At 33.2% G+C, this 17,721-nt stretch overlaps 3 protein-coding genes across 3 annotated transcripts; all 3 read right to left on the reverse strand.

Moving 5' to 3' along the window:
- Window positions 1-2,791: 2,791 nt before the first annotated feature.
- On the reverse strand, window positions 2,792-3,799 carry LOC114397373 (protein MAIN-LIKE 1-like). Its single transcript, XM_028359428.1, has 3 exons — window positions 3,788-3,799; window positions 3,516-3,602; window positions 2,792-3,370 (listed from the first exon to the last, which is right to left on the reverse strand). Exons 1-3 carry the CDS (start codon window positions 3,797-3,799, stop codon window positions 2,792-2,794), a joined length of 678 nt encoding a protein of 225 aa, XP_028215229.1.
- Window positions 3,800-6,792: 2,993 nt separating this feature from the next.
- LOC114396040 lies at window positions 6,793-8,898 on the reverse strand. Its single transcript, XM_028357935.1, has 2 exons — window positions 8,460-8,898; window positions 6,793-7,958 (listed from the first exon to the last, which is right to left on the reverse strand). Exons 1-2 carry the CDS (start codon window positions 8,760-8,762, stop codon window positions 7,680-7,682), a joined length of 582 nt encoding a protein of 193 aa, XP_028213736.1. The 5' UTR covers window positions 8,763-8,898; the 3' UTR covers window positions 6,793-7,679.
- A 6,728-nt stretch (window positions 8,899-15,626) lies between these two features.
- Window positions 15,627-16,914, reverse strand: LOC114395498 (RING-H2 finger protein ATL74-like). Its single transcript, XM_028357292.1, has one exon. The coding sequence runs from the start codon at window positions 16,399-16,401 to the stop codon at window positions 15,859-15,861; it is 543 nt and encodes a 180-aa protein (XP_028213093.1). The 5' UTR covers window positions 16,402-16,914; the 3' UTR covers window positions 15,627-15,858.
- Window positions 16,915-17,721: the final 807 nt, after the last annotated feature.

The raw sequence follows: 17,721 nt of genomic DNA on the forward strand, positions 1-17,721 counted from the left end.
AGTTTGATTTTTTTTTTTACCAAGAAGTAAAAAGTTGAAAATAATTTTTTTCAAAATATGAAAAATTAAAGGTAAAATTCATCAACAAGTAAAAAATTGAGAGTAAAAAATACAATTACTTTAATATTTCACGTCATCTTAACCGCGGAAGGTAAAATTTACAAAAAAAATTAAAAATTAAAGGCAAAATGCATTAAATTAATTTATTGGAAGTAAAAATTGACTAAAAAATACAAAAGTTTGGGTGGAAAGTACCATTAAACCTAAAAAATAAGAAAACATTTCTCATCATAAGTTATTCTCTTTTGAACCCATAGATTTAAATTATACAATTAAATAACATATAAGTAGATTATTCTGTTTTATTTTTATTACGCACTTGTCAACAATAAAGAAATAACCAAGGCATGGTGGTAGTGAGAATGACAAAGCCATACACAATGGTGATGTATTGCAGGGAGAGATTTGTTGAAGATGAATGTGTAATTGGGTTGAGGGACGAGGGAGTAGAAGAGGTTATAGAGGCCATTTTGAGATGACAATGTTAGGGACTCAACTTTGTTTCTTTCTTCAGATATACAACTCCTAATTTTGCTCTCAAAAGTAAATTTTGGAGAGTATTATAACACATTTAGAAAGTAGTTTCCAGAAGTTCTAAAATTTTTAGATTTCCAAATTTAGTTTCTGGAAAAGAATAATATTGGAAAAAAAAACAAAAATACATAAGAATAGAAAGATGCATTTAGCAATTGCCAAGTTCCAAATATTATTCATTGGGCCGAAAGAATAATGGAAGTAATTTGCTAGTTGCACCCAGCATTTTTGCTGGTGCACCAGTAAAGTTTTTAAATGGCAAAAATGCCCCTGGCTTCTTTCTTCCTTAAAAACGTTAATTTTTTTGAGAAATGCACTGTACGCCATTTTTGTTGCCTGTGCTTCTCTCGTTTTCTCTTTTTTGTGCGACATTGTCTCTGGTTCGTGGGTTCATTGTGAACGATTAGGTGTGGTGAAGGTGAAGGTATCGGTGTTGAGCGTTGCGGTGGTCGACGGCGGCAAACGAGTTATGCAGAAGGTTGTGGCTCTGTCGAGAATGTACGAATCAACTTGATCCGTACGTGGTTGTGTTACTATTATGGATCAACTTGATCTGTAAGTTGGTGTGTTACTCTTACGGATCAAGTTGATTCGTAATTGACTTACGAATCAACTTCATCCGTAAGAGTAATTATTTTTAGTATTTGATGTTTTTTGAATTAAGTTTCCCTTTTTTTTAAATTATTAATTTGTTTGTATAGTCATTTTTTGTTTGAGTTGGTTTAGATGGACGAAAATGAGTGGATGTATGAAAGTATAATGTCTGAACAAGCGGATATGGATTATGAAAATGAAGAAGCATGTGGTGCGAATGAACCACATGTTGATTGTTCCGATGCGTTCAATACTTCTGAGGTTATAATGTTAATGTTTGTCACGGATTTAATAAAATGAATACTGGTAGAAAACTTAAATTATGTGGATTGCTTTGTAGGTGTTTGAGTGCCGAGAGGATGTTTTGCGGTGGGCTCGATTCGTTGCTCATGAAAACGGATTTGTGGTGGTGATTCTAAGGTTGGACACAAACACAGGTAATAGAGGAAAGACTTCATTTTTGTTAATTGGTTGTGAAAGGAGTGACGAGTATAGGTGTAGGAAAAAAGAATTTATCAGAAGAGACACTGAGACTAGGAAATATGGGTGTCCCTTCAAGTTTTGTTGCAAGCCAGTGGTTGGAGGAGAAGGTTGGATGGTGAAGTTGATTTGTGGAGTGCATAATCATGAATTGGCCAACTCATTAGTTGGACATCCATATGCGGGGTGATTGACCAAAGCTGAAAAAACACTTATTGCTGATATGACGAAGTCCATTGTGAAGCCAAGAAACATTATGCTAACTCTAAAGGAACACAATGCCAATAGTTGTATGACCGTTAAACAGATATACAATGCAAAAAGTGCATTCCATTCTTCCATAAGAGGAAGCGATCTTGAAATGCAACATCTGATGAAACTTCTTGAACGTAATCAGTATATTCATTGGCACAAAATAAAGGATGAAGACGTGGTTCGTGATATCTTTTGGTGTCACCCTGATGCAGTGAAGTTAGTCAATGCATGTAATTTGATGTTTTTGATAGACAACACCTACAAAACAAACCGGTACAGACTCCCACTGCTTAATTTTGTTTGGGTGACACCGACTGGGATGAAATTCTCTGCTGGTTTTGCATATGTGGAGGGTGAACGCGTTAATAATTTGGTCTGGGCTTTACAACGATTCCGAGGCCCTTTTTTAAAGCGTATTCCCTGACTGTACAAATTTGTTGTGCAGCTTTCACATAAACAAGAATGTGAAGGCCAAATGTAAATCACTAATTGGGCAAAAAAATGTCTGGGATTATGTCATGGATTGTTGGGGATGTCTGACTGATTGTCTTTCAGAGCAACAGTTTGATGAATGCCTGAAGAAGTTCGAAATGGCTTGTTCACCTTGGCTAATGTTTGTTGACTATGTCAAGGACACATGGATAATACCACACAAGGAAAAATTTGTTTCCGCCTGGACTAATAAGGTGGTGCACTTAGGAAACACAACAACAAACAGGTATGAAATTGTTCAACTATTTCTATTAACGTTGATGAATTGATGGAATTGTATTATTGTATATGTTTATTGTTATTTGTGTATTTGAAATGTAGGGTTGAATCTGTTCACTCGTCTTTAAAAAGATTGTTACAAAATAGCCTTGGAGACTTATGTAGTGTATGAGATGCCATGAACAACATAACGGAGGTCACGAAGGGCCTCCAAAAACACAACATGAACATTGGTTGCACTTTTGTTAGCAAAAAGAGTGCAACCCAGAAGATGAAGAAGATACTCGCGAGATGCAGCTGTCCAATGACCTGCGTGGCATCGACGCTTATAGATATCACGTACCCATTGCAGGCGTACGTACAATCCACGACACTGCCCTGTCTCAGCCCTGGCAGCCTCTGCAGAGACCATCAATAAGTCCACCAGCATCTGTACCGCATCATCCATGTGCAAGGGTTGAAAGACATGCAAGTCGCCAACCATGGGTAGATGCAAAAGAGACGAGACGTCATCCAGCGTGATCATCACATCTCCCACAGGGAGATGGAAACTAGACGTCTCCCGGTGCCACCGCTCTACAAACGACGACAAAAGTCCTTGATCGCCAGTGTCTACCGAACACGCGATCAGAGGACTTAGTCTTGTCCCAATAACTAGGCCCTCAATGGCAGGGACAGACCTACCTAAACTATGGACCTTCTTCCCGTGAGAGGATAACTTCAACTCAAGACGCTCCTGAATTGAAGTATAAAGGAGCACACAATTCGTTAACATTATCATTTAAAGGAAAACAAATTTCAATGATAAAGTATAATTAACAAAACAAATTTCAATAATAAAGTACAATTAACAACTAACTAAAATTCAATATTATAAATACCTCTCCCGTCCATACGCTGCCTGCAACGTGATCCGCATACTGGGTCAGCACGGATGGGTCACTTGGACCACCCGGAAATACATCAGCCTTTATCGCAGGGACCAATGGGTCATTGTGCACAGTAATGACAGATACTCATTGCCTGCGTGCGGATGCGGTAGGCCGTCGACGCTGCGGAGCATCATCGGAATTATCACGATCTCCTTTGCCAGTAACGTGACCTAAGACACGACCTAATCCTCTGGTCCTAACCATGATCTACAAATGAGTACCGCAAATTCCATCACTGATTTCATTCACTCAAATTTCATTGGTCTAATGCAAATTTCATTGACTCAAAGTCATGCACGTTGTCAGGATTTAATTGACTGTAGGGCTGTCATTCAGTCAATTATTTATTTGAAAAGTTGTTAGGATTTCATAAGATGGGAATGTAAAATACTGGGATGTTGCATCACATTCATCATTTTTTTTAATTATCTTGATTTGTGTGCATTAATGTTAAAATTACTCTAAAAATTGAAGTTTTTATTCATGTGCATGTTTTGGTCTTTGTAACGACTATTTGTGCCTATAACAAGTTCCTTTTATGACAAAGTCTGCACATTGTTCCTTCTTTTTAGGACAAGTCTAATGTTTAGATTTAAAAGCTAACATATAATAGACAAAGAACACTCAACCTTAAACATTTTGGCTCAAATCGAGCTTCATATAAGTGCTTCATTCAATTTTTGGATCAAAAACAATTTCTTGCAAAACAAAGGTCTAACAAATTCTTGCATGTCAGCTAACTTTAATCTTTGGATCAAAAACAATTTTCTTAACTTGCTACTCACTTAGGTTGCTTCATTACTTACTCTAAATGACAGCAACAACTACAAAAGACATTGGTAATAATAGAACATATAAGACTAATCTTGAACCTTCAGCTTAACTTTTAAGTGTAGGTCTTGGACATAATATTAAAACATCTACATGACTAAGCGGTCAACACTCACGACCTTTATTCTTGTCAACTAGATTCTACTAATTAAATTTGATTTTTAAAATGATGCACAATAAGCCTGTGTGTTGTCCACATTTAAATTTTAATATGCACTCCAATAATGGCTTTCAGGAGAGTTGATCCTTGATAGGCAATATATTCAACTGGGAAAGCAAATCAAATTATAAAAATATATGTATTTTTCAACAAATAACAGTTTCAAGACTTCAAACCACATTGCTAATATACAACAATATAATATACAACATCACAGTTACCAATGCTCTTGCTAAATTGACAAACCAAATTGTGACAACGATCTAATAAAAAAGATCCAAATTACAGGTATTATTTAATCTTCTACCAAAGTAATACACAATGTTGAAAAAAAAAATTCTATAATAGATAAAGTACATACAATTCAGACTTCAAACAAACACCTTGTGAGAAAGAAACTCAATCCACCAACTTGATGAGTAACTTGTAAATTTCAGAATAAAAAGACACCAAATTCAAATGTTACTGTATTCTACACATAATCCCCCAAATTTCAAAGTATTATAAACTTAATCAACTAACCCTAAATCCTAATTTTAAAAAAACTCACTATTTTTGAAATATTTCCCAATTTTAAAAATTAAAATTGAAGATTACGAATCAAGTTGATTCATAAGTTTCATCAAACAGCTTACGGATCAAGTTGATCCGTAAGCTTCTTACGAATCAACTTGATCCGTAAGAAGCTTACGGATCAACTTGATCCGTAAGCTTTTTGAAACTTACGGATCAACTTGATCTGTAATCTTCAATACTGCTAACTACTTCCTACGGATCACCTAAAAACATTTACGAATCAAATAACAACACCGGCAATCAAAGACAAAGAGCTTTTTACCTCGACAATGCCGACGCGGAGGGAGAACACCACCCTCAAAATGCCTGGGTTACTCAACACCAACGGCGGTGCGGTCGCAGAACACAGACTCCCAACGCGGTGGAAGAAGACGACGTTCACGGGGGAACGCGACACGGAGGACCTCGACAGTGGGTCAAGCTTTTCTGAAACCAGCAACCACTTCACGGAAACAAACGAAAGGAAGAAGAATGTGGCTGAGGTGAGGTCAGGGGTGAGGAAGGAGACCAAAACCACTTCACGCCAGCAAGAAGAAAAAATGGTGAGGGGTCACGAGGAAGAAGAAGGCCAACGTGGGAGGGAGGGAGAGGGAGAGATGAACGGTTTTTTTTTAAAAAAAAAATTAAGCCAGGGGTACAAAGGTATTTTTGCATCAACTGCTGGGTGCACCAGCAAAAATGCTAGGTGCACCTAGCAACACTCATAATGGAACACGGGCCTACACTTAAATCGTCAAAGCATGGCAAGTAAATTACAGCAACCAAATGACCAGATAAAATAATTGTTTTAAAGAGGATTGAAGATGAATATTCAGACATATATGTCGACTAACTTAGTACAGAAACATGAACAATATATTTGTTCCAACTCATATGAAACAGCAATAAATAAGTTAGTTGAAAAAAATGTTAAACAATTTAGGAAATCAGTATCCTGAAGTCATTAATTAAAAAATAAACAATTAAAAATTTCTATTTTTCTTACTGAATTAAAAATTTCTATTAAAGACTATTGTTAACATAATGAGAACCAAAACTGGATGTTTCAATGGTGCTCCAGAACCTAAAGAAGTTGAGGTTTGGGACTTATATCATGCACTTCAATGGATAGTTGAGTTGGGGATTCAAAACGTAGAATATGAGCTAGATTGCAAGATCGTGGTTGAAGCTCTATCATCTAAATCTATTGGCACTTATTATTTTCATGTTATTTTATCTTTCATCTTTATCAAACTTACTAGTGAATTTTGTTAGGAGACAAACAAATTACATAGTTGGTGTTTTAGTAAGGACTTCACAATTTTATGTTAGCAACTATGTTTTATTAATAAGATATTCTTATAGTTTAAAAAAATATATATAACAATGTTCTTATATTTCATGACCACACAAATCAAACATTTTATAAGAATTGAATACAATGTTAAAAAGATTTATAACAACTCAAATACCATGTTTAATCAATTGAGTTAGACTCTCTGTAACACATGATTATGATTGATTCTCATAAAAAAAAACATTTTTGATACTAAAAAAAAACCCTTTGGAAAGTAATTAATCTGGTAAATTTTTTAGCTGTACAGCAGCAAGCTTGGGAAGTAGCACTAGTAAAATGGAATAATTAGTATAACACAACTTAATTAATCAACTATATAGTTCACACTTCACACAGATTAGTGCTAATAAAATGCAAAGATGCAGATACAGTAAAAAATCTGATAGGAAGAAGCCAACACGGCCCAAAAGGATTACAGCAAGACCCAATTACTTGAAGCATTTCAACACTTAGTGATAGGATAGGCTATATCAGAATTTGTTAGAAAAGATTCTGTTATACCAGTTTGTTATACCATTCTGTTAGTGTTTTGTGCTTTCTGTTAGTGCTTTATGCTTTCTATTCTACACTATTAGACAATTACTCGCTTGTATAAATAAGATGAATGGGAATGAAATAGGGAAGCAAGAAATTCATCAGTAATCAGTAGTTCATGGAGGCATACCTTGTCCTTGAATTCAAGGTTATCTAGTGTCAATTCCTAACAATATCCGTGGGGAAAGAAAGAATAGTGAACATCAATGAATTTAAATTAAAGAAGTTGCACAAAAAACAAATGATTTGATAACCTTGAAAACAGTAATGAAACTAAATCTATTCATTGAAACGAACTGAAGTGACATTAGCTTGGTCAAATTTAAGAACCTAAGAAAGTAAACTGAAACAAACAAGAAAAATAAGCAGTGTTTGAGTGAGCACTAGACCTAGGTTGAGAATGAACAGATACAACACAATACGTTCCTTAACTACATATAATCGTATAAAGGGCTCATGCTATGATCATAGCTCCACAACAGCTCCCACTATGTTTGTGTAAATGTATTGTTCATCTTTAAAACAGAAACAGGAAATTGCAAAGAATTGCAAGTAAAAAGAAATAATTTGAAATCCATATTCAATGAAAAGAACATCAGATCTGTGAATCAATGACAGAAACACAACATACACGACATATATAAAAACCTTCTTCCCGAACATGAACACATATACACTAGAGACTAACCATTTTACTCCATGACCTTCTCATGTACTGCCAATAATTATTATAACTATAATCAAAATTAAAAAACAGGTAATAAAATATTGTTCCCACCACCAAGAAGAATGTTACTAAATTCACAAGCTCTGCTATCTTCAATTTCCTGAACAGAACCAACAAAGACCCCACAGAAGCAAGCATCACAATTCCCCTATGACCATTCTTGCAGATAGATTGAGCCAGAAATGCTAGAAACCCCATAACCCAAAAAAAGCCAACGCGAATTGGGTCCTGCAAACATAGTTGGCTCGAAAGAATTAGTCCAGTTCCATATGGGGTTGGAAAATTGATATAAAAACTCAACTTTCTCATCCACGTATCTTTTTTTGGTACAGACCACACACACATATCTTCCACTAGAAACAATTTTGTTCAAATGGATAAAACTATTACGAACAATAAAACTCTCTTTTCGAATATTTATTTTAACAAGATAAAGTGTGAATTTGTATAAGTTGAACAAGTAACATACATTAACCTTTAGACATGGATAGTTGGCTCAAAAGAATTAGTCCTATTCCTTATGGGGTTGGAAAATTGAAATAAAAAACTCAACTTTCTCATCCGTATATATATATATTTGGTATATAACACATGTATATTTCCTCCCAACAACCCTGTTCAAGCCGATAGAACTACTATGACCGGGAAAATCCTCCCTCCGAGTATTTACTAATGTATATAAGTAAATAAAGTGTGAAATTGTGTAAGTTGGATAAGTAAGTAACATACATTAATCTTCAGACATGGAACATGTGGTTCCTTCTTTTTGGTCAACCAAGGTCGAAGTATGTGGACAATTTTCATGAATTTGGTTGCAATGCAACCTCTTTTGTGTGTTGGGTTTGTGGGGTGTGAAGTGATTGATAAGGCGAATTTAGGAAGCATGAGGAGAATGGAGAGGCGGAAGAATGAGAGGTTCCAAGTGGGTTTGTATCTGTGAGTTGCGGCGGCAAATCTGAGTCTGAAGTTGAAGTTGTTGGCTTTGGCATTGATGTGAAGTTTCCATGATTGTTGTTTTGTCTCTGATTGCATTCCCAACCACAGTGGAAAGAGGACACAGTACAGTTCCCTTGTCACTGTGTCTTGAAGGAGTCCAAGGAGCCGTTAGAGGTTTGACTGAGTTGGAAATTGGGATCGCATGCAATTAGGGTATTCTTTTTGAAAAGTGTTATTTGTTACGAAGGTGTCTTTCATCAAAATCACACCACCGTTGTTTGAATCAAATCCTATCTTTGTTGTTTTAAATTTTTTAATAGGGATTTATGTTAAAAAATCACAACTGTTTATTTTGTTTTTCTTGCAATTCGTGTGTTTAGTTTTCGTAATAAATAATACAGTTCAGTTTTTTTTTTTGGGAAAATTGCTTAACAGTACAAATATTATCTCACACGAAATGTACCAAGGTTTAAATCAACCGTTGTTCTATGATTTTCGTTAATTTAATTTTTATTTTTTTTTCTTTTCATTCAATCTTTAATCTATAAAAAAAAGACACTTATATTTCGTATTGTTTTATGCACGAACTATTTCGTACCATTTAACATGCACTTTTTTTTTGTTATAAAAGTAATTGAGAATTTAATCTCAATTATAAAAGTTGTTTTAATTTTTTTTTTTAAAAATGAAAGGCTTAAACATTTTTTTTATCTCTAGTATATACCTAAATTTTGTATCTACTTCCTAATAAATGTTTTCTTTGCTGTAGGTCTTTCATATTTGAAAAGTTTTATGTGAGGTCTCTACCATTAGAAATAATCTATTAGGTGTTCATTTGCACCTCTACACGCGCAACGAGCTATATGTGATGTCACGTCGGATTAAATATGATATGTAAGTTGATCACGTATCGTCTGATATGACATCATATTTTAATTAAATTAAAATGAAAAAAATAGAAGATTAAGATTCCTTATAATGAAAACGTTGTTGTTTGAGAATAGAAGGAGGGTTGTGTCTTCTTTCCTTAACATTGGTTATCACGATAGAGAAGAGGAGGCTGACGGTCTAAGATGCACAATGGTGGATCTTCGTATAGTGTTGGGTTGATTTTGTTGAGTGGTGTTTGTGCAAGTCGAATGTTCTCTAGTTCAGAAAAGAGACTGACATACATGGGAGCTTCTTCTTCATCATTTGGGTCCCTATGCATTCTTTGTTGGTACAACAAGTTGACGATTCAACTAACATCTCGACGATGTGATGAGTGGAATGTAAGAATTTTTTACTTTTGACATAGTTGATTTCTACTGTGTTTTGTTTTAAGGTTCTTAATGGTTGTTGTATAATGTGCGTGCAAGAAGATAAGAGGTGTAATTTTTGGGTCTAGGATGATAATTTGTCAAAAATATTTAAACCAAGGTTCTGGAAGTATTGTTGAGGTTAATCCTTATTTTTCATAAGCGGAGGAGCTGAAGCATAAGGTTATAGCAATTGAACAGAAACTTGCATCACATGAGGAAAAAATTCGTGTGTATGATGAATAAGTTCAAGAATTGAAGAAAATGCTTGCAAAAGAAGAAACTCAATCTTGGGGATATGCCAATGGTATTGAAGAACTACGAAAAAAAAATAGTAAAATAACATATGAAGACAAGCATTTAGAGAAAGAAAGTGAAGGTCCTATGATGTATTGTGGTCTTCTCTTGGGGTTTGTTGTGTGTTGTCACCATTGCATTTGCAATTAGATAGATGATGCAAACTATTGTTGTTTTGTTGTTTTTTGAGATGTATTGATTCAAATTGTGTTCTGATCAAATTTAAGTTTGTGGATTTGGTATTTAGTTATTGTAAGTACAAGTTTGTATGAACAGATCTAGTAATGACACTTTTTGGATCAGGTCTCTATTAAAATGTAAAATTTTGTATCAGGTCCCTATATGAAACCTCTCTTTTTATTTGTTTGAATTTAATTCAAATATGATGTCATGTCTAATAACACGTTATTAGCTTATTGTCACATTTAATCTAGCGTGACATCATAGGTAACTTGCTAATATAGAGTTAACGATCATATTAACCGTTAATAGTTTCCTTTTAATGATAAAAACTTTACATAAAACTTTTTAAATATTAGAGACCTATTGCAAAAGAAAAATTTATTAGAGACTAGATACAAAATTCATTCATGTATATATTAGAGATAAATACAAAGGCAAAATGAAAATACAATTCTCTTAACATAATAGCATGGATTCATCAGTTCAGAAGGTGGCCCATCTGGCATCTATCCTTCCAGTGTTTGCAAGCCTTTCAAAAGAAAATAAATTCAAGTGGCATGTTCTTTAGCTCTAATATGGCAATGCCGTAATAAATCAATATTTCAAGCATAAAATATGCGGAATAAGAGAATGGATGAAGTGCATTAAGGGTTCGTTGAGTAAAATAAACAAAAATGAAAAGATGAAAATTTGAATTAAAGTAGAATGTAAAAATCTATGTTGTTTATTATTTTTCCATTATCTTTATCATTAAGGAATAGTTTGGCTGGGATCAAATTAAGGAGAGGAGAAAAGAAAGACAGAAGAAAGGAAACATGTGCATGGAGTGATAATTTGGTTGGGAAGAGATGTGAAGAAATTTTTGAAAAAAACTGGATCCCACACTTAAAATCTTCCTCATCAAATTTAGGCGATTTGAGTGAAATGTGAAGAGGCTTCAGTCCTTTATGGAAGTAGTATATCCTTTTTCTCTAAATAATGCAACATCCATGAAAATAATAATAAAAAATAATTTTTTTTTCTTCTTTTACTTATATAAAAACTTTAATTTAAATATTTTTATCTAATTTTTCATCCATTTCTCTTCAATCAATTCACCTCTATTTCTTCTTTTCTCTTCTCACCTATTCTCTTCCACTCCCTATTTTCTCTCCTCACAACCAAAACATTCTAAATGAACGGGTTTGGTTGCAATAATAAATTGTAGTGCTCCTATATTATGAATGGAGTACTATAACTTTACTAATATGGCGTTGTTAGACGAGACCTTCCTATAAAGCGGGAACTTATATTGGTGTTGAACTTAAATTGCAATATCAATAAAAATTCTTTTTTAAGGAAAACACAGATGTACTTAAATTTGAGAGTGTTTACAATGTGATCCTTTTCTACTAAAATTCAAGAATAATAATACTCATGTTTGTGTATTTTAAACAAAAAAAATCACTTATGTTTTTCATCAAAATTGAGTTGCGACATTCCACGTTAATTAAATCTCCTTACACAGCCAACGGTGCTAATTCCTTTAAACTTTGGAATCTCAATCTTAATTATTTGCCCCTTCGAGTTGCAAAGGTTGGACCACTTAACTTAAATTTGAACCCTCCCTTTCCCATTCCTCTCGACAAAATATTACTAATCATATATTCAATGTGCGGCAAAGACTTTGACATTTTGTTTTATCAAAAACTGACGAGAATGAACATCCAATAATGTAAGAATAATGCTATATTTCTTATATATATATATATATATATATATATATATATATATATATATATATATATATATAATATCTTCTTACTAATCATCTTAATGGGTATATAAAGAAAATATTAAATAAAACATCAATGCATTTATCTTGAAAATGATATTGAAATTACTATATGATAAGTTTAATTATTTTATTTTATTGAATATTTTAATATAAAAATGATTTATTTTCACTATTGCTTTATTCATATTATTTTATTTTTATTTTTATTTTTAATATTATATTTTAAGACATTTTAACTATTCTACAAATTAAGTTAAAGAGAATATTGTTTGGTTTCTTAAGTTGGCAAATATTTCTCTATACGTTAACAACAGAAACAATCCAACTAATTGCCACTTCGACCCAATTCTTACGTACGTGACTTGAAGCTTAACATTAATCGCAAATCAGTGAGGACAGAAAATAAACAAGTGACTCAATACTTCCTTCTTGTCATTCAAACAGTACCAGTGTTAACATCCACTTTATGGGCTAATAAAACTAAATGAAATGATTTTTTTATCCAAAACTTCAGACAACCCGGATCCTTATGTTACAGTTATTAGAAAAGAACTTTTTTTTTAAAACCAAGAAAATAACTTTTGTTATATCTATCAAGGTGCTTTAATTTTTTATAATGTATAAAAAAAGCGTATAAAAAAATGATGTAAGGTATTTTTTTAATCTTTGTAAAACACTCAAAGTAAAATAATATATGATACTTTTAAATCATGGGACTGTGAAAAGTGTCGTTCAAAGGGGAGGGAGTGTTGATCTACATCATGGACAGTGGAAAATGTCAATTTTAGTAGGAGAAAGTTAATTAGTGCCATTAAAGTGATAGTTAAAGAATTAAAAGTGAAAAAGTTTCATAAAAGAATAACACTTATTACAATTTCTAATAAAAGAATTTTATTCAATACCTTTAAAATATCAGGCTCATCTTATAATAAAAAAAAAATATTAGGCTCATCTAAGTTTAGGTGGCCATTTGGAGGGAGTTGGGTAAGTTAAAATGACAGATCATGTGAATTAATTCAAGGTGGCAGTGTTGATCTGATACCTAATACAGCTAGTTTATGGGCAAATGCATGACACCTCCATGTGCAATCCACAAACCAACACGCCATTTTCCAACAGCCAAGGTTTGTTTATTCACCAATACAAGTTTTTGTATGCATCCTTTTCAAATGGATCCAAATAGTTGAATAAAGATTACCCACCTTCTCACTTCACTGTTTTTGTTCAAGCATGTCTAGGATCTGGTATTTCTTTATTTTATTTTTTTATGTTACTTCCAATCACCAATCAAATACATTTTTCTTCCCAATTTATCTCCAATTTATGATTGTAACATTATGTGGGACACATTATCTACGGCATTTTAACTACATTAATATTAATTAAAAAGTAACTTATCCAAACAAAATATAAGGAAAAAAATACTGAGATATGGAGTGAATTTGTTTAAATTATTATCCACGTCTAAATATATAAAAAAAACTAATTTTATGTTGATTAAGAAAATTAATTAATATTATTTAATTATACTAATCATATTTAAAAAATATTTTTTTTCTTAAAGTATCTTTCGTTGAAATTTGATATAAAAATAAAAATAAGTCATTAAAATTAGAATTACAACTAGTTGAAGAGCATTTTTTGGATGATATTTAAAATAAGATCAAAGTAGTTAAAATTATTTATATTTTAAGTTCAAAATATTTTTTTTTACTTATATTTAGGTGCGGAGGTTGTACTATAATTATTAGGAAGGTGCAAATGTGTTGAATTATTGGTAAATTATTTTGATTTAAATTTTAGATAAACTTTATATATTTTTACAAAATAAATAAATTTAAATTTGACTCTTAACTTAGTTAAATAAATCTGTAAAAAGAACCTTAATTAAATAAATGAGTTAAACTTGAGTTTTATAAAATTTGACATTAAAAGTTAGTCAATAATTGATGTTTATGCTGTACTAATAAAAATGTTAATTTTAAATAAGAAAACGATATACTAAATAAGTAAATTATAGATTTATCTAAAAATTATCAGAGCTTAACTGTTACATGAAAAATATTTTATTTTCTTGCTTTTACTTTGTCTTTTAAGTTTTAACATATTATATTTGGATTAATAAATTTAATAACACCTCAATAAAATATTGGTGGAAGTTATGCCAAGTTCTCAAATCAAACTATATACAATCAATTAAATAATTCGATTCCAATCTAAATTTTAAATTTGTCTTATTTAAATAAAATAATTAACAATTTAATGGTATGTAAAATAGTTTATAAAGATCATTCAATCACAAATCACTATTAATATAATTTTTAAGATAATTTTTTAAAAGTTATCAAATTTATCATAAATCATAAAAGTGTGAATAAGAGTGTAGACTTATTTTATCTAAAGATTTTTTTTTCACAAATTAATCATAAATTATTACCTATGGACTTGATTCATTTACACTCCGAACAACAACCATATTGTATTTTCTTACCTTAAAACTCAACTCAAATCACATAAAAGTTGTACCTTCAAAGCCAACCATTAACCTAAAAAATTAGGCTTAGTTACAGTGATAGCTGTCATATAGTTTGATTTATGTGCAATTTTATCAAGTTCTTTTTAACTAATTGAGTCTATGTATTTTAAAATTAAGCAAATCTAATCATTCCATTAATTTTCTTCTATCTAAAATCTTGAAAATCTTATTTTAATAAAAATATTAGTGGCATGGGGTTTATAATGAATTTAGAACATAAAATAATTTAAAAGTTTAGAAATAAAAAAATAGTAAAATTTGAAAAAATAATGAAGAGTTTGTAGGATGCACAATTATGATTTAAACTTCCAAAACAAAACAAGACATGGCTATAGCATTAGGATTAAACTTCCGAAACAAAACAAAAGCCTCATCAAAAACAGGGAAGAACATTTTAACCTCTCTAGAATGCTCACTCTCCACTCTTGCTTCCAACTTCGTCCATTTCGTGCATGTTTAGATTTTCCATTTTAACCTACATTTGTGTCCAACTTTCATTTACAAGAATCATCTCCTTCTTTACTTTTATGTTGAGGTTAACTCGTATTTCCTTCAATATAGCAACTTCGCCGGCAATCCAAACACGGTTTTCGTTATCTTTACCCAACTCCTTTCTCTAGATTATATCTAAACTACAATCCACAACTCTAATGTCTTTAGCTTTTTTCTTTTTCTTATAGTAATATATAATATATAACCTCATAATCCATTCAAATCCCATACTAGATCTCTACCAAAACAAAATCCCACTCTAGATCGCCCCTAATAATTTACTCTAGTGACTTCTTTATCTTATAATCGAGATTCGAGAAGTGACAAAATACTAGGTTCCGCACGTATTAATAATAAAATAAAAAAAACCACTAAGATTATGTACTGTACATTTTTAAGCACCCTTATATCCAATATCCAACTTATATACAAACTGTAAATTAACATACACAAACATATGTTTTAATTTCTTAAAAAATAAACGTGTATATGGATTGGCCACTTCGAATTTATTAATAACCAACTAATAACTACTCTAACCACTAACATTAAATTTCTCAACCTCCATTCACCAAAACTTGTCCTTCCACCTTTCACTGTTAATGCCCTTCAACTCGCCTGCTCCACCACCACCACCACCTCGCTACGCCGCCCCGACCCACTTTCCGGCGCGGCCGCGGGCTTCTCGAGGAGCGAGTGGCGGCAATTGGGGCACGAGGAATGCGACAGAAGCCACGTGTCAATGCACCTCACGTGGAACCCGTGGTTGCACTTGGGCAACATTCGAACCCTGTCACCTTTCTCGAACTCGCCGAGGCATATGGGGCACTCCGTCGCCGGAATCGTGTTTTCGCCGGCGGCGCCGTACACCGCGACTGGGATGCGGCTGAGCTCGCGGCGCTTTAGCCCCGTCCCCGCCAGCCGCGCTGCCGCCTGCTCCGCCGTCTCGTTGCCGAAGGGCCGCCCGCACCGCAGCGCGCACCGCGCGATGGAGTTCAGGCCCAGCGCGCATATCAAAGCGCACAGCAGCGCCGCCAGAATGATCACCATGTTGGTGTCAAAGTTCGCGTCGCTGATGAACGTGTCGCTAGTGTTGCCGCCGCCGTACGAGGGTGGCATGCTCAGTTCCGTCTCCAGAAACCGCCGCTGCATGTTCAATGCTTCAAAATATTTCAATTTACAAAGAAAACTGTTTGGACTTCAAGACCTCGATTCCTAAGTAACCTGTGACTTTGTGGCTATATGAACAAAAGTAACAACTGGGTCTCTTTAATTTTGTGGAAAGTTTCAGGCTTTGTGCTAAAATCTTGATGGGGTTGAAGTTTTTGTTTTTTTCTTATGGGTTAGTTGTGTGTATACTCTGGAGTGTTGTGAGGATTCGGAGTAGTAAAGGACACGGAACAAGAGGAGAATTGGAGAATAGCTAGCTTTTTCTTTTGAAGGGGATGGGATAAGGAAAATGAAATGGTGAAATTTTGTTTAATTTGGAGGGTGGTGGTTGTTATCCGAATTGGGGACCGTTTTTGCTGCTTGATTCCCAGCTCGAATCTTTCCTCAGATATGCATCGTCCTAATGAAACACAACAAAGCAAAATAGTGCAAGTGCAAACTAGGTTTGAGATTGGAGAGAACATGGGAGTGAGTATATAAACACTTTTTACCTGACTTTCATATATATAGGTCTAGATATTGCTATCCTACTTGTATATATAAATATTTTTAATTGATATCAATCATATATATCTTTTACATTAAACAATCTTATTTCTCACTCAAGTAAGATTATTACGCCTAATAAAAATCTCTTTTTAAATATGTAATTCAATTATATATTGAGAACTTATGATTAATGATTAAATTGAAATAACTTTTGATTATGACACATATAGACATAGGTAGGCGTGGCCCTGAGGAATATATGATCAAAGTTCTTTTCTTTTCAATTGGGATGAGATCTGTGGTGCATAAAAGGCAATTTATACGAAGTGGGGCTTAGTGAGTTGTTGGACTTTAAACAATCAGAAGTTCAAGCCTAGTCTGTCAGAGATACATAGTAATTAACTAACCCACCAGAGATCACACAGGTTGGAAAATGTGCAAAAAGAAAACATGTGGCTAGTTTAAGGATACGGTGGGGTCCGGTAGTCACAGGTGGTTAATTTGCATACCTAATTATGATTATAAATTTTCAAGAATAGTATTAACAAGGTTGGTACCGAAACCACCGGTAAATCCCTTTGATTTTACGGTTAACACTATGGTGTAGCAAGTAGGGCTAGGTATGGACCAATGCAAATTGAGCTAGTCCCGAATATGAGTGTGACTTTCATGTGTTGATTGGTAGTGGAAATTTCGTTGTCAATGTCTCATTTGGCCATGGTTTTACTTTTGACATCAGACATGACACATGACAGATAAGAATCAAAATTGGGAAAAAAAGATACAAAAAGGAAACCACAACATTCAAAATAT

Source organism: Glycine soja, chromosome 18 (genome assembly GCF_004193775.1).
Source record: "Glycine soja cultivar W05 chromosome 18, ASM419377v2, whole genome shotgun sequence".
In the NCBI taxonomy this organism is placed as follows: Eukaryota; Viridiplantae; Streptophyta; class Magnoliopsida; order Fabales; family Fabaceae; genus Glycine; species Glycine soja.

Excerpts from the sequence above, each read along its gene's own strand:
- LOC114396040 (XM_028357935.1), bottom strand. The coding sequence starts at position 8,762 with ATGCAATCAGAGACAAAACAACAATCATGGAAACTTCACATCAATGCC. Across the intron at positions 7,959-8,459 it reads TTCCATGTCTGAAGATTAAT|GACCCAATTCGCGTTGGCTT; the intron begins GTATGTTACTTA and ends CTATGTTTGCAG.
- LOC114395498 (XM_028357292.1), bottom strand. The coding sequence starts at position 16,401 with ATGCAGCGGCGGTTTCTGGAGACGGAACTGAGCATGCCACCCTCGTAC.
- LOC114397373 (XM_028359428.1), bottom strand. Across the intron at positions 3,371-3,515 it reads GCAGCGTATGGACGGGAGAG|GAGCGTCTTGAGTTGAAGTT; the intron begins GTATTTATAATA and ends ACTTCAATTCAG.